This window comes from Rutilus rutilus (assembly GCF_951802725.1).
Source record: "Rutilus rutilus genome assembly, chromosome: 19".
Taxonomy (NCBI): Eukaryota; Metazoa; Chordata; class Actinopteri; order Cypriniformes; family Leuciscidae; genus Rutilus; species Rutilus rutilus.
Window position 1 is genome coordinate 17,856,481 of NC_140232.1, and position 17,438 is coordinate 17,873,918.

At 37.8% G+C, this 17,438-nt stretch overlaps 1 protein-coding gene across 4 annotated transcripts; it reads left to right on the plus strand.

The window, feature by feature from the left end:
• Positions 1-1,620: 1,620 nt before the first annotated feature.
• LOC311278218 (uncharacterized protein) lies at positions 1,621-17,103 on the plus strand. 4 transcript variants are annotated; one of them, XM_084388882.1, is made up of 12 exons: positions 1,621-1,893; positions 4,073-4,414; positions 9,435-9,482; positions 9,904-9,939; positions 10,640-11,161; positions 11,417-11,455; positions 15,131-15,211; positions 15,337-15,429; positions 15,527-15,634; positions 16,349-16,393; positions 16,502-16,592; positions 16,702-17,103. In XM_084388882.1, exons 1-11 carry the CDS (start codon positions 1,849-1,851, stop codon positions 16,580-16,582), a joined length of 1,440 nt encoding a protein of 479 aa, XP_084245008.1. In that variant the 5' UTR covers positions 1,621-1,848; the 3' UTR covers positions 16,583-16,592; positions 16,702-17,103. The 4 variants fall into 4 exon arrangements, with proteins under 4 accessions (XP_084245008.1, XP_084245010.1, XP_084245009.1 ...); XM_084388881.1 differs by lacking the exon at positions 1,621-1,893 and adding an exon at positions 3,791-3,943; XM_084388884.1 differs by lacking the exon at positions 16,349-16,393 and having other exon boundaries at positions 1,727-1,893.
• The last annotated feature ends 335 nt before the right edge of the window (positions 17,104-17,438 follow it).

The following is a 17,438-nucleotide window of genomic DNA, read 5'->3' on the forward strand; positions in this document are numbered from 1 at the left end:
AGACGTATTGCAGATGAGAAAACACTCTTAAAAATACGTCTTCCAGATGTAAACATCACATCAAATTCACGTGTGCTATCTGGGAACGGCTGGGCATCAAGCTCCTCCGACATTTCTCTTTAAAAATTGTCGTTTTAGACTTCTAATTTGTGACTGTTGTTGTGTTTTGCTCTATCCTCTGCACTTCCGAGTTCGTCAATACGTCAGGTTAAGGGTTACTCTTTCACCGTAAATCGATGCTTACGGCTGTCTGCCGGAAGCTAGTTATTTTAGTCGATAAAGTTTTAAATATGGATATTTTTCTTACACGAAAGCATCGCTTCACTTCAGAAGGCCTTTATTAACCCCCCGGAGCGGCGTGGAGCACTTTTATGATGGATAGATGCATTTTGATGGATAAAACAGAAATGGCCATTCACTGCCATTATAAAGCTTGGAAGAGCCAGGACATTTTTTTTTATATATAACTTCGATTGTTTTCGTCTGAAAGAAGAATGCCATATACACCTAGGATGACTTGAGGGTGAGTAAATCATGGGATAATAAAAACATTTTTGGGTGAACTAACCCTTTAAATGACTGACAAGATAGATCACTTCAACCATTTCTTTTTAGTCATTCATGTCAGAAATGTGTCGCCTCACAATGTTTATCACTTTACAGTTGAGTATCTACAACACAGTATATAAAACGAAATGTGTATGATTTCCACATCTGTCATATACAGTTAGTATGTATGGATGCTCTGTTTTCCTTTTACCAGGTCTGCCAGTTATGTAACTCAACCTATCACAGCTCAGCTCTAGTTCTTCAGGCACGTGCTTTCTCTGCAAGGGGTATTTGTATGAATGTGTGTGAGTGTGTGGTGGCTGGAAGAAAGAGAGCAGGAATGTGTGTATATTCCAGACTGGAAACTCTGTGTATTGACTCCATCAAAGATGTTCATGTGTAGATAAACCAGAATCTAAATCACGTTTGTTTGCTAAACTTATTTATAGTACACATGTATTTGTATTTATTGGCCTAATTAAAAACGAATGGTCAGTTGCATATATTCACACTATATTCGTGCTGAATACATGCAATTGTTACAATAATGTAGGAATGTGGAGGAGTCTAAATAATGTAAGTAAAGCACAGACCATATTTCAAACCATTTTCAATCTTATAGTGGAATAACGGGTAACATTATTTTACAGTGTCCTTGTTATACATTACACTACTATAATGATAATAATAAATTATGCATATGCTAATTAGCCTACATGCAATAGTGTTGGGTGTAATGTATTACTGAGTAATTAATTACTATAATTTGATTACTTTTCCAATGAAAAGTAAAGTAAGGAATTACTCGTTTTCTGTAATTTAATTACAGTTTCTTCTGATGTAAAATGCCTTAAATACTATATAAACTATATGACAATTTTATATAAAACAATAGTGAATTCAACATCAAATGTATGTTGTCTTTGTACTTAAAAACATGTATAATTAGGCTACACTGTAACTGGACACCTAAAAATAAAGTGTAACCGAGAAACGTTAAAACGTGACTTAAGTTGTCGAATCGGAGTTGCAAAAAAATGTTATGCAACCTTGCAAAGAACTGTGGGGTCTGCCCACTTCATGTCATGATGATCATGAAGACTGATGTGTAGGTGCGTGGACTTCCCCCTATAGGCAGACAGAGATGAAAAAACAACGCGCCTTTAAATAGAACCATATTGTCATTCTGACTGCTGTTATCTGACTGCAACAGTGGCGACGGATCCGCTCGTCGCCTCAACGAACGAATACACTTTATATTCTTTCATACAGTAGGCTATATTCTAGGCTATAGTAAACATGCCTAGCAAGAGAAAGAAGAACAAACGCCGAATGAGAAGAGTGGTGAGTACATTTACTTTCACACTTGTCTTATTCAGAGTCCTGCAAGCAATATGATGTTATTTTTATAGCGTCCAAACTGATCCCTACCTAGTTTTCTAGTTGGATCTGCCAGCTTTACTTGGGCTTTAAATTGTTTTTAAATAAACGATAGCATAATTCATCTTTAGAGTTTCTCCAATGATGTTGTTTATTTACATATTATTACTATCGTTGCCTACTAGAGGAGTTACATTTAGTAAGATGACGCCATAGGTTTATCATTTTCTGTTCTCAGACCATTGGTTCATGTCCATATGAAGTTCATGTCCATTTTTATCTGACATTAATTTACTTTTAGTTGATTCATTTGAACTATCGATAAATGCAACACATCGAGCGGGGGTATATTTTATAGTAGGGGGTGTGTCCCATATAGGAACCAGTAGAGATGCAGCCGAATTGCTCACATCCCACTTTGTACTATCTCAGTCTAATATATAGATAGATATGCAAGTATTTTAAGTGTGATTTAATTTTTTTTATATATAATTTTTGGTCTACTTAAGGGATAACTGCACTAACAGGTGTACGTATTAATAAACATATTGTCCTGAAAAAATGTTGCTTGGATTGTGTATTAGAATTATAATTTTCAGATTGTATTGCCCCTTCTACACTTTGCCTGATAATAATAATACCAGAATCATAATTAACATCTGTTTCACATATAGAGTGTGTTATTGGTTTGTTTTGTGGTCCTTTTTTCTTTGTTCTTTGCAGCAAACCAAATCATGCCTTTTGACCCCACCCCCAAAAACTTATAAGGACTTTGTTGATTTTGGCATATCCCTTGGGCTAGTCTGATTCCAAACATGGTTGAAGGCACATTCCTACAAAGACAGTTGGTCCAGAGACCACCAGAATTATTATTATTTATTTATTTTGCACCGATTGGTTTTGTTTTTAACTGTCCCATTATAAATCCATTGATTTTTAATAAGTGTATTTTTGAAAGGTTTAGTTTACATTCTGTCATTGCAAAGGAATGTTGCACCATATTGACCATGCCTCACCACTCTAAGACATATTTGTCCTCTGTGACCAGTGACATAATGAAATACACACAGTTTGTGCATCTGAACACTGAACTCTTTGTTTGAATTTTACAGCAGTTTTTTTAGGTGCATATCATTAAAATCTCACCCTTTTCATTCTGCTTAGCTGAACATGTAACCGATTAATGCTCAGTTGCTGTCCCAAAAGTTGCAGTCATATCAACAGAACTGCCTTTCACACAAGTACAGAAATAGAGGGGTATCTATTATCTCTCTAGCTGTTAAGCCCCCCCCCCCCCCCCCCCCCCCCCCCCCCAAGATACAGCTGGTCCTAAACAGGGCACATTTCACCGTCTGTAATCATGCAGTCAAATAAGAAATGGTGAGTACTGGGGGGTGAGCACATTCCAACACTCTGTTTGTTGCTTGCCAGCACTTCAAAACAGAAGAAACATCTTTTTTAAGTCAGCTGCCAGAGCCAATTAACTCAATTTTTGCAGCTGTAGGCTCATGCAAATGCATCTTTCAGGTTTTTTTTTCTGTTTGCGTTAGAATGAACAACCTAAAATGTGCTTTTTTCCTAAACACCTCCTCTGTTCCCCCAAACGCCAGACTGTTTATTCTGTTATGCTGGCCTGTTTCATGAACTTGGGCCCAAGTTTTGCCTGATTTGGCTTTGTCAGTGCTGATGCTGATCTTCACACATGGTTGCATAATTTGGCCTTAACTGTGCTGGCAACTGTACACCCCATACGTGCACAATGGGTGCTTAAATTCTTTTGAGGCCTATGTAAACCGCACTGGCCAGCCCCTGCTTTTGGATAATGAAGCTGTGAGTGTGATTATAATGCGATTATGGTTCCATTATGATGTGATTAGCATTTTTGTCTGTTCTGTTTAGCCCCATCCAGAGCTCCGAGGGGTGCTGACTCTTTCAGCTCGCTTGACTAGACATGTCAGAATCAATTGGATTCAGCCATTTTTTGCCATTACACAGCCAACTTTTGTTAACTTATGTAAGCTCTCAGGGAAGTCGTTAAACCCTGTCTAATACCATTATGTGCTCAACTGAACTAAAGATAAAAATAAATAGGTTCTGATTTCAAATCTCAACTATTTCTCATTACTTCATTTGTTTTGAGCAGCAGGCCCAGAGAAGGGCCCTGGAGGAACAATATGCCTCCTCTGGAAAGGGAACCCCAGGAGTGTGTGCTGTCTCTGCCCCAGTTCCTGCAAGGGTTCCAGTTGCTAAAACTCCAGAGAGTCCTGTTTCGGTTCCAATTCCCCTGGCGGTGATCGCTCCAGTTGATGTTCCCGCTGAAGTTCCTCCTGCAGAACCGGTTGTGTTAGAGGTCCCAGTAACGAATGCTGTTAAAGACGAAGTGGTAAAAGCTGCAGAGGACCTAGGACAAAGCCTAGTGGAACCCCCTGCAGAAGAGCCAGCTGTTATTGAGGAAGATGAAAGTATCACCGTTCCAGTATCAGAGGTAATGTTTTTTGAGGTTAATTATATTTGATAATTATTAAGTGCACAGAGAAATTCGTGGGAATTAGCAATCATTACAGTGGACTCAAGGTGTATGTAATTCATCATGCAGATGTTACTGTTGTGACCGATATTAAAGTATGGGCCTGATAGTAATGGTTTCTTACAGCCTGGATTGAAGATGGGGGTGTGGTCACGTATGCAATGTAGGGGGGGAATATTTTAGTAAGTGAACATAGTGTACAGCATGTCTGGAGCCACAGCAGATTGTTCCAAACTGCTGTTTTATTGAAAATGAGATCATAAGCTTTTCTGAATCCTGCTTCCTTTTTAGGAACAGTATTTAAACTTGTTGTCATTGAACACCAGTTGGTTCAGTAGGATTTTAACTGGTGGCCTGTGTTGAATGTTTGAGATTAGATATCCACACATACTGTGTCTGTAGAGACTCTGCTGTATGTGAGCAGGGCTGCCGATAAGGGGGGACAACGAGACCTTTTGTCCTGGGCCTATAAAGCGATTGTAGTTTTAACTGAAGGGGACAAGGGAACACGATTCAACCAATGAAACCCCGGAAAGTAATTGTGCTGGGTAGAATGATGATGAAGTTTTTGTACCAAGCCCAACAATTACGTAAAGGTCATGTTTACCGTTGTTCGGCAAATTTTCGTGACTAAAATCCAGTTGTTTCCATAGGAATCCACTCAATCAGGAATTTCACGTGGGGGCAAATATTTCCCCATCTACATTTTGTTTCAAGTTGATCACATTAATTTGTCCTCTTTGACCATCAGTAGGCTGCTTGGTTTAAAAATGTGACTTCTGTTTGAGTTGTGCATCATTGCTACATTATTAACAACAGACAATGGACAACATTTACTGAAGTGACTGCAACTGCTAACAGGCTTGCACTTTTACACACTGACAGATTTTCTGCTGCATAAACAGAGCTGTATTTTATATATTAAATACATTCTTTTAAAATGCATTTTCAACATGTTTACTTATAAGTTAAGCAAGTTTTGCTTAACATGTCTCTACTTTCTATGTTGCATCTGTGATGGCTCATGTGCGAAGTGTGACATGAGCAGATGTCTGTTTTCTGACATTATTGTGCATACATACATGTACAAATATGCAAGCTGACACTCTCCCCAAACAAAACCTTAATATACAGTCACTCCTCAACCTCCTGCGCCTCACCCTCCCCCCTGTTTTTTGAAGAGAAGCCAAGCCCTTAAAGCCCACCCTTCTTTTCCTGTGAGCTCTGCTTCAGCCTCTCCTCTCCCTTCACAGACATCACAATTGCTTGGGTTGGACATCCACACACTGAGAGTGGCACAGGGGCAGGGAGAGTGAGAAAGACACATACCCTTGCAGTGAGTGTCAGGTTAAGGTCTGAGTTTTTACTGGAGTGTCAGGTCTGTGTCGCCATGGGGCTCATTCTCAGTTGGCTTCGAGGCCCTCGGGAGCCCTTTGACTTGCTGGATGTCTCTGTGGAAACGCAGGTGAGCTCCCACCTCAATGGATGGAGGCTTGTTGAAGGGGTTTAGCTGAGGGAGAAAGAACATTTTGTACTGTCTGTGTCAACCCCCCCTTCTCCCCCCTTCCCCCTTCTCCCTTCTAGCTTTCTTTCTCTTTGTATATTTGTAGGGGTCATGTGGGCGTTGCATTGACTGGTGTGTTAGACATTGTGGAGGAGGAGCTTAAATATTTTATGTGAGTTTTTCTGAATGCACATTGGTGGGTGGAGTCGAGGAATGTGCTTAGGTCGGGTACATGGCCTAGTCATGCATGCTAAGGAGGGGTTGTGGCACGTTTTTCTTATTTGTTGATAAATTGTTGAGTGTAGGGATTGCCTATAAAATTATATCTGTAAAAGCTATTTTTTAGTTATTAATAATTGCCATGGCATTGTTTTGTTTAATTGTTATTTAATCTGTTGAAGAAAGAGAATGTGAAACAGATATCTGACTGAGGGCTCATTTATAACCACGTGCACACATGGTCAGCTCTGAGGAGGCGTGGTGGCCAACAGAATCTCCTTTGTCTTTTTTAACAACAATCTTTGTGACAACAGTTGTATGTGTTACTGTGTAAGTCTTTGTGTGGTTTACACAATACTTTTAAGTTAAATGTCATTCTGCAGATGGAGAATCTATGATGTGAGCATACATTAAACAGAATTCTGTAATGCTTTACCATTATTATTATAGTTCTGAGTTTAATTCAGTTTGATCTGATTTAGTTTTAATTTTCCCTCTGTCACTGTTGGTTTTATTTTTTTTTCGTAGTTTTCTAGTATTTTTAGGGCTGCCAGAGTTAATGCCGTAACACTTTCTCAGCTGAGTCTAGTGCTATTGCTGTCTAGTGGCATTTTCATGCTTATTTTTATGCATATTTTATGCATGAAACTAAACAAAAATACATTACTCACTTGCATTTAGTTATGTATTAGTGCATTTAGTTATGCATTTAGTAGCTTTTATTTCCATTTCAGTTAAGTTTTTATTTATTTTTTGTTAATACACTGTGCTCTATTTATATGTATATCTCAAAAATTGTTTATATGAAATAAAACAATATGTGTATAATAGATGAAACTATATAGAACACTTTTTGTGACTTAAATGTTTGCTATGGCATTGAAAGATTTGTACAACTGCATTCATTTTCATCCATTTTTGCTCATTGTTCTTCAATTTTATCCAGACTCATTACAACCTTAAAGGGGTATTTCACCACTGGCAAAATGGGCTTTCAATAAGATTTGGCTTAGAAAATCAATTAAAAAAATAAATAAAAATAAATCAGTGCTACCTGACTAGAGAAAAAAGGCAGTGGTCTTCCCTTTTGCCAAATAGGTAGAAAAACTTCAACATCCATGATGCACTGGGCATGTTGCTTTCTAAGGCCACTCCCACCAGTCTGTTATGGATACGCTTACCAGAGTCAAATACCGCCTTGCTTTTGTAGAAAATACTCCTTAGCAAACTTTTAGTCATAATTGTGTCGACTTGTACATGGTTGCAAGAATTCAAAGAGTAAACATTTAGCGGGTTACTTTCCAGCGAAGGATCCAGCACGTTGTAGGCAGTGGCTAAAGGCTGCAAAGATCTGTTTAAAGAGTAGACAAAGTACGATACAATTTTCAGTGATAAACCTACCATTACAAAAACTGTTCTGTTAACAACCCTTTGTCAATGATCTGGCTGTTTGTGGGCAGGGATTCAAAATTGCGGAAGTATAATTCTGTAGTTTTTCACGAAAGCCCTGGAGTTTTGTGTCACCCGGGCCGGCAGATTTTTGCTGACAAATAAACGTGAAATTCTGTCCAGGTAACACAAAGAATGAGTAAACATTGTTCATTTACATATACTACCAACATTGTAACGATCCAAAGCGGGTGGAAAATCGGCAAATTTACACTTTAAGTGAGGCCCACCGAAAAGAGAAACTTTATTTCCATATGCTGATTCGTATGGAAGCCACACAAGAAGAAAAAAAATCATGCTTTGGTAAAAGTCATAATTGTGACATAAAAGTCTAAGTGATGACTTTTTACCCTTAAATGTAAGATCATTTTATATTATTGCGGCAGGTAAAGATCCATCCATGTTAGATATAGATCCGGGTCTCTAAAGACCCAGATATGTAATAATGATTGGTGAAACATTCATGGCCAATCATTATTACATATTCGGGTCTTTAGAGGGCCGGATCTATATCTAACATGGATGGATCTCTACCTGTCCCAATAATATAAAATTCTCTTGATATTCGAGAATTACAATTACAGAAGAGTCAAATAAAACTTTGTTACCTTTTGGAACTTGGAAGGGTTCAGTTTGAGTAGATGTTTTATACCATCATCACTGTACTCATCAGAGCTCATTTCTCAGTACATTCAGCATCTGGCTCATATTTGCTATCTCAAACATATTCTCAAAACTATCATTTTCAACATCTTCAAAATCAACATTTTGATCGTTGACAGCTTCTTCACCAGATCCACTATCAAGTGACAGTGACACTAATATTTGATTGTGTTCAGTACTTGCTCTGCAGTAAATCGCTGATGATTCTTCCTATTCTTTTGTTTATATGAGTGAAACGTCACTTCATCATTGTGTATCAGACAATTTAATTGAATTGCACATCTTCAGTTATCAAAGATTCAGTTATAGTTGTGCAGAAAAAATATACTTGCACACCTTGGGTCGTTAGCGGCCCTTTACAATGTTTTATAAAAAATGAATAGGAAAACAGGCATTCTTTTATAATTTTTTGTTATATTGTTTATAATGAATTGATTGAGGAATACTAAGAAGGTTGATGTCTAACTTTAAAAAATGATTGAGGAGGAGAGTAGTGAATGATGTCCAGGGTCACTAGACCCAAGGTATGTGTTTAAGGGTTTAAGAACTTAGTATCTCATAATTATGAGATTAGAATTTAATGTCATAAAAATGCCTTTTAATTCATTATTTAGACTTATTATGTCATAATTATGATTTCCCAAACATGACTTCCATAGAAACATGCACTGTACAATTGCATACATTTCAAATCAAAACAGTGGGAGAACTCAGAACAATCTGGCACACTTTGTTTCTTAAATTTGCCCTGGAAGATTTTGTTCTGCTACCACAGGGGGCGATTGAATCACATGGGGCACTGTGTATGTAGAGCGCATCAATATTAAACCTTACTCAATATTTCAACAACACGGCATATGTTGTACTCACATGTTACACTTTTCTCTGCAATAAACATGCATAATTAACACGTAGCATTGTAAATTATCCCCGTTTCTCACCATATGGTAGTGTCACTTTGTCCAAAACACATTTTTGGTTAGAGAGTCTTGTTGGAGTGGTGGAACTGACATTGCAAGTATTATTATCTTCATTATTAAGTATTATAATATAGTTTAAGATACTTTATTGCAGACAGTTGTAACACAAGTAATCTTTAGTGTGATGTGGAGCTTTACATTTTGTGATTACTGTCTTTTTCAGACCATATCATCTATAGTTGAGCCAGTGTCCAGCCCTGCAGAAACTGAGGTATGGTAATATGCTATGTCCCATCGGTCCTCAGCAATTCAAACACTGTATATCTATCAACACCTTTGCCTTTGGCCATTCGCACTAATGGGCTGGTAAAGGTGTTTTTCCTAATTACTAGGCCTCCAGCGCCACACCTTACCTTTCAGGGTGCATTTATGTGCTTTTTCTCATAACTTTGCTTTATGAGGTGTAAAGAAAACTTAGCCACATCTTTTTTCTTTTTTTTTACTAATAAAGACACTAGCTTTACACAAATATCCATGCATATAGAATGCATATATAAATGATGCTTTGTATTGGGTTAGAAATTTAAATGACGTTTTTGAATGAAGTATTAAAGGAATTTACTAAAGGAATCTGTTCTTTCTTTTTTTTCTTTTTTTTTTACTATGACCTTTTCAAAACACGCTATTCACAGATCCAGTTTGAGGACACTACAGCTGTAGCCACAGAGGTAAATATATATATATATGTGATGATAATCAATTCTTTGTTGGTGTCATACTATATTTTTTTGACTACCACAAAGCAAAATTAAAATGTTCCTTTGTTAACAAAATGTTATTAAATCACTAGAAATGCTTTAAGGATTGTAAGGACTATGCTAAATACATTTATGTTGTGCTCAACAAATTATCTTACACTACCGTTCAAAAGTTTGGGTTCAGTAAGATTTTTATTTTAATAAATTAATACTTTTATTCAGCAAGAATGTTTTAAATTGATCAAAAGAGACAGTAAATACTTTTAGATTGTAACAAAAAATCCATTTCAAATGAAATAAACAATAATAAGAAATGTTTCTTAAGCACCAAATTAGCAAATGATTTCTGAAGGATCACAGGAATAAATTGCATGTTAAAAAATAGGCTTATAAAAACAGTCAGTTTAAATCTTAATATTTCACAATATTACTGTATTTACGGGGCGGTGGGAGGGGGGGGGGGGGGGGGTGGGAGGGGTTTGGGTTATCAAATAAATGCGCCCTTACTGAACATAAGAGACTTCTTTTAAAAACTACTTTTTAATGGTAGTGTAAAACCTTGATGTATTGTAATATTTAATGTACAGGAATTGTAAACATGTGACCATTGTGCTTGTTTGTACATTATGTTTTGCATGTTTTCTTGTCTTTATATGATGTTCTGGTACAGACGCATGTTTTAGCCCAACTTGTCGAGACGGTTGACACTGAGCGTGAAGTTGAAGCTGAGCTTCCTGCTAAGGATCCTGTGGTAGAGGTGCCAGTGCCAGTGCCAGCTAAAGATCCTGTGGTAGAGGTGCCAGTGCCAGTGCCAGCTAAGGATCCTGTGGTAGATGTGCCAGTGCCAGCTAAGGATCCTGTGGTAGAGGTGCCAGTGCCAGTGCCAGCTAAGGATCCTGTGGTAGAGGTGCCAGTGCCAGCTAAGGATCCTGTGGTAGATGTGCCAGTGCCAGCTAAGGATCCTGTGGTAGAGGTGCCAGTGCCAGAGGAGACGGTGACTACAGCTGAAACTGTTGCTGCAGTTGAAACTGTGACAGAAACAGCTGTAACCGAAGTTGAGCCTGTTGCCGACGTCGCAGTGGAAGTCGACGGGCATGTTGTCGGGGTCGTGGGAGAGCCTGCCATCGAAGCTGAAGCCATAACTGTTGAAACTGAGCCTGCTGAAGTCCACAGACTTTCAGAAGTCACGGAGGTGCCTGACACAATACATCTTCATGGCACATTGCAATGGACTCTTTGCATGAGTTAATTTGCATGCAGAACAGGTGACTTTGTCTTGTCAGTTCTGTGCACTTGTTTGGATAATTGGGTATGACATGAGCCTCACTCTTCCCATTCTTTTTTTAATTCCCTTGGATAGTTCGGTCCATGTTTTTCAGGCACACTAAACTAACTAGTGCTAGCAAATAGCATTTTTTTTAATATGATTTCTCCTCCTTTCCTACAGGATGTACATGTAGAGCCTGAACCAGAAGAGTTTCCAGTGGTAAGTTAATTTGATTTTTTTTTTATCTGCATTTTTGCGAATAGTTCAGCCAAAAATATTGACAATTCTGTCATTGTTAACTGTGAGGAACCAGAAGTGGGGGCGGTTTCAGAATCCATTTACGGGAAGTTTATTAAACAAACAAAGACAAATCCACAGTATGGATTAAAGTGTCTGCAAAATGAATAAACGTAAATGTAAATCCAAACAGTGAGACAGAGCGGAATAGTCACCGAGGCAGGCAAAAGTCCAGTAACGTGTGGAACAGTCCAACCAGGCAAACAAAACAGAACAATAATCCACAAAACAGGCACAAAGGTAATGGAACGAGAATCAAAACAGCAGGCAATGAAAACGCTTGGTAAGGCAGTGTGAAAACTGGCAATACTTCACACTGAATTCAGGCAAGGCAAGGCTTTAAAGGCCCCCTGAAATCAAAATGTAAGTTTTTTAGCTTTTAGTATGAATATGTTAGCCTTAAGGTTATGAACAAGCTGGTGTGTTCCAAAACAATGACAAAATTCGCATTTAGGAGATATAAGCGTTCAAAACTTACAGTCTCTCATTTCCGCTAAAATGGATCACAGATTTTTATGACATCTCCGCGGACTTCAGCTTCTCATCACATCTTCTGTCCAATCAAATGCTCTCTAGAATCTAAAGCGTCCCGCCCCCATGCTATAAATACCACTTGGCCAAATCAACCGTTGACACGTCACAGGGCAAAATGGGTTGGAGATGTGTGTTCAGTTGCTCAAACTATCGATTTTTATTACGTTTATAAACTGTACATTGGTTAAGAATGAAATGGCTAGAATTTATTCACACCTCGACTATTGAATCCAACGTATCTTCAGCGCTCAGATTCGCTTCCATGGTGCTGTCAAGTACGACTTGAAGTCTGTGAGGTAAACTAAACGCTAATGGTTATGTGAAAAGGGGGAGGAGCCATTCAATATGTCCCGCGTAAGCTTCCTGTTTCAGTGGAAATTACGTCAACACGTCATACAAAGCTGCGCGTTCCAAGCATAGACAGTAAAAGAAATGGACACAGCGACCCCATTGGATTCAACGGAGACAAAGTGAAGCCAATTAGAAACTCTTACTTCCTGGGGGTCCAGCGTACTGCGCAGACTCAAACTGAGCTCGACGACGTAGATGTGACGTGAGCAAACCGTCTGTCTTCTAGTAGCTGTGCCAAGATCAATCTGAATCATTACCTTCCGAAACTCGCAGAGACGGAGAGCGTGAGTAGGAGCTGTCCATGATCTTGGAGCAGGAGAAACTTTTTGTAGGTGTTCTGATTAATTATTTTGTCATTTTGCCTCGACGTTCTCTCGATTCTCCTCCTCCGCGAGCTTCTCCTCCTGTCCATACGGTAATTTCCTACTGTGCGACAGAGAGTCGCGTGGCTGTGACGCAATCGTTAGCCTACTTTTACAAAAACTGCTTCTACAGGGCCATAACGTAAGCTACAAGGTAATGGAGCCTTTTATACATTTTCGTGTTTCTTTAGAAATAAATAATGGACAAATGGAGTCTTTAAACGCCTCAGATGTAAAGTTATTCGCTGTCAAAGTGACGCCAAAATGAATGGGAGTCAATGGGATGCTAACAGCAGGTGGGGTTCCGCTAGCCAATGGCGGCGCCCGGGGGTACCTTCAAAATAATACAAATCCCTGCCCCCCTGGTTCCAAGGCACTTCAGTGGGCCTTTAATGACAAACAGGAGGCATAGAATAAATGTTACATGGTCAGTATTCGTGAGAGGGCTCCCTCTGGTGGCCGGCTGAATGGCCCCTCATGTCGTTCTAAACCTGTACACTACACTGTACACTAGGGCTGCGTGATTAATCGCAATTTACATGAAATCGCACTTAAACCGATTTGGCTTATCACGATTATGAAATCGCAAAGGCTGCGATTATTTATTTTTTTATGCGCAGCTTGTCATTGATGTACGGCTCTAAACGTTGCTCCATCTGAAAGCACTGCGAGTTTGAGTCACTTATAACGTGCATTTGAAAAAGCAACACGCGTCAAACATCTTTCCAAATATGAGAAGCATTTATGAACCTCTTGTCCAACAAAAGACAACATTTAATAACATGCTTTTACTCCAAATTTACTTCATAACGACAGTTGAGCATCCTTCTGTGAGATGATGTGGCTTCTTACACAGAATAAGGCAGTCGTGTGTTTATTAGTCATGTTTAATCAATCAAAGCGTTTCAATCTTCTGTTTATTCAGCTACAGCAATAGTATGATTCCAATAGGGAATTCCTGGAATGACGTGTGTTATTGTACTTCTGCGGCGGGCCATATTTGGCGTGTCTGTGTGAGAGCGCCCTCTGGCGTTCAGATGGATCAGAATTTACTACCGATCAGCCGTGCTGCACTGACAAGCTGCGCATAAAATAATCGCAGCCTTTGCCAAATCGCGTGCGGTTTCATTGCGGTTATTCATGCAGCCCTACTTTACACTAGACTTCTTACTCAGTATTTTTGTCTTGTTTTCCAGTACAAATATCTAAAGGCCCATTCACACCAAGGACGATAACTATAATGATAAAGATATAGTTCTAAAAAAAAATCTAGATATAAAAGAATAGCAGAGTCCACACCACAACTATAACGATAACGGCACAGAGAAAATATATCGTTGGAATCACTTTCAGATTGATATTTTTTTCAGCCGATGAATGATAACAACATCGAAAGCCAATCAGAATCCATTCCACTTAAGAGAACTTTGGCATTTAAAGCAGCAGACGTCAAACCTGCAGCGCGTGCTTAGAATAAAACGAGAATTATCATTTATTGGTTTGGACTCTAATAAAGTTATCATTATGGTTGTAGAATTGTTTTTGGTGTGAATGGGCCTTAAACATGATGTGTTTACTTAAGAAGCAAAATGACACCCAATGTTAGTTTCTATATCAAATGTATCAAAATTAAGTGAGTTTTTGCTTAAAACAAGGAAAAATATCTGCCAATGGGGTCAGAAAAATAATCGGTTTACTTTTGAATTAAGTTTATTTTTCTGACATTGATATTTATACTGAAAAATATGACAAAAACACTGAGGAAGTGGGTTTTTTTTGTTTTGTTTTTTGCAGTGTAGGGCTTTCTTTCTTCTATGGAACACAAACACAGATGTATCTCAGTGTTTGTGTCTGCATAATAAAAGTCAGAGGGGCTCAATGTTGTTTTGGCCCCAACCGACTTTCACTCTAGGGACAAAAAACAGCTAAAACATTCTTCAAAATATCTTAATTTGAAACAAGAAAGTCATACCTGTATAACTTTCTCTCTTCTGTGGAACATAAAAGTAGATGTGGCTCATTGTTTTTGTCTATACAGTGAAAGTCAAAGGGGCCTATGTTGTTTTGGACCACATTGACTTTTACTGTATGGACAAAAAGCATTCCTCAGAACATTCTTCTGAAACATTTTTCAAAATATCTTATTTTCTGTTCTGCAGAAGAAAGTCAGTCATATAGCTTTGGAACAAGTAACATGATGATGATTAAAAATGCCAGATTTTTTGAACTATCCATAAAGTAAAATGTTCCTTTGTAGTGGTGAAGAATTCACTTCAAGAGCATTGCACTTCAATAACATTTGCAATGCATGCCAAGGGGCATAAACAATAACTTGCATTCCTTTCATTAGGAAGCTGCAGTACCTACAGAAGCTTTAGTGGAACCAGAGCCTGAGCAGCAGCAGCACACACTCCCATTGGAGGAACCTACGGTATAAAACTACTTTTTATTAACTCCTTTTGTGGGATCATCTCAAGCATTTCTGCTCAGAATCCTTTTAGATTGAAGTTTAATTTTAAACATGGTCTTTTGCCCTCGGGTTTTCACATGCTGAAGCCTTCGGTCGAGTCCACTAGTGACCCCATCGCTGAAGAATTTGTTGTGAACGAGACAGTCGTAGCTGTTGCCACAACTGTTGCAGAGGAACAGGTGAGCAGTTGGACACACCTACAATGTGCACATCAGGCGTTAAATTCTATTACCTACTTGGATGGATCTAAATAGAAAATATGGCCTTTTCCCATAGATTCCTGAAACAACAACAGATGCCCCTGAGGTTCCATCAGAGACACTGGCAGAAACGATTCCTGCTCCTGAGCCTCTGCCTGTGCCTGTAGCAAAGGAGATTGTACAAGTGAGCTTTTAACTTTTAAAATGGTTAACATGACTGCATACACACAAACATAAATAAATAAAAATATATATATAAAGTTTGGGATCTGTAAGATTTTTTTTAAGTAAAAACAGAAATATTGTGAAATATTATAAAAATTATAAAATAAAAATTATATTTGAATATATTTAAAAAAATTATTTATTCAGCATCATTACTCCAGTCTTCAGTGTCACATGATCCTTCAGAAATCATTCTAATATGCTGATTTGGTGATCATGAAACATTTCTTGTTATTAGCTAATAGCAATGTTGAAAGTGGTTGTGCTGCTTAATAATTTTGGGGAACCCCTGATATTTTTAGTTTCAGGATTCTTTAATTAATAGAAAGTTCAAAAGAACAGCATTTATTTGAAATAGTTATCTTCTGTAACATTATAAACTTCTTTACTGTCGTTTTCGATCAATTTAACGTATCCTTGCTGAATAAAACTATTAATTTCTTTAAAAAATATATATATATAATTACTGGCCCCAAACATTTGAATGTTAGTGTGCATAATTTGAGGATGAAAATTTAAAAACAAGTTGAAGAAAAAAGACCTGAATATTAGGGGAGAGAATTTCCCTAATGAGCTCTAAATTGCTGATAAACATAATTTGAAGATTTTTGTATTTTAGTGTTCTCTGACTATAAAATTCAATATATACTGTGTATATATATATACATTTCAGGCTCAAGATGAATTCATGGCACAAGTAGAAACTGAAACCATAAAGGTATTCTTCCCTCAGTAGTTATCTTTTTGTTGTTTAAAATACTATGTTACCACCACTACACCAATACATAGTATTTGTTATAGTTAATGTTGTTTCTTATTTACATAGGACTTGGCAGTGACTGGTAGCCTAACTGTGGAAGCCATCAATGGATGTCTGGGAGCTACTGAAGTTGCAATTGAAGGTTAAAATGCCTATGGTGAGGATGAGAAGCTCTTAAATAATTTGAATCAATTTAAACATGAACAAACGAAATAAGGTTCATGAGCCAAGGGAACAATAAAACATCTGTTGTCTTTGCTTTACAGTTGGCTGAAACATCATGAAACATTGCAAAGTGCCTTAATGTGCTGATCGTCATCTAAAATATGACAAGGTTGTGTGGCTGTTCTTCGCTGGTGGAGTTTTTCCGAGCTTCTAATATTCTTCAGTTTCCATATGCATGTACAGTAGATTTGCAGGTGTTACACATTGCATACTTAGTAAAGTAAAATGAAGGGGTGTTGCAAATTTCTATGTTTTTACTTGGATAATTTTGTAATGGAGAATGAATACTAGTTGTATTTGTTTAATTTGATAAAGCGATTTGGAATGGAGTGCTTCCTCAATAGAGCACAATTTCATACTATACCATCACCACATCTTCTGTGCCCCCTCAACCATTCACATGTGCCTTTCTCCAAATGACAAATAAAGGGAGTTTGAAAAACGTTTTGTCTCCCCAAAAAATTGTTGTATGCATTTAGTATGAAAATACAGATTAAATATGTCATGCACCTATTGAAACTGTATGGGATGCAAAATCTTGACTTATAAAGTGAAGCAAAATAACCCTTGAGCTACTGGGGATCAGGGCAATACATTTTAAAGACAGATTATCCAATTAAGGTAAATTAATGAAAACTGCCCATTTATAAGAGTAATGACAAAGATGTGCAAGAGGGCCCATGGTAAACTTTTCCCAACTGTCATCTGAAGTGAAATCCACTCAATCGCCTTTATTTCATGGTAAATGTTTGAAATGTAAATAGAATTCATGTAATTA

Bases quoted from the DNA above. Each gene is read 5' to 3' on its own strand.
- LOC311278218 (XM_084388881.1), top strand. From the start codon at position 3,881: ATGTCAGAATCAATTGGATTCAGCCATTTTTTGCCATTACACAGCCAA. The intron at 11,162-11,416 runs GTGCCTGACACA...CCTTTCCTACAG, and splicing joins GACTTTCAGAAGTCACGGAG to GATGTACATGTAGAGCCTGA. The intron at 16,394-16,501 runs GTATTCTTCCCT...TTATTTACATAG, and splicing joins TAGAAACTGAAACCATAAAG to GACTTGGCAGTGACTGGTAG.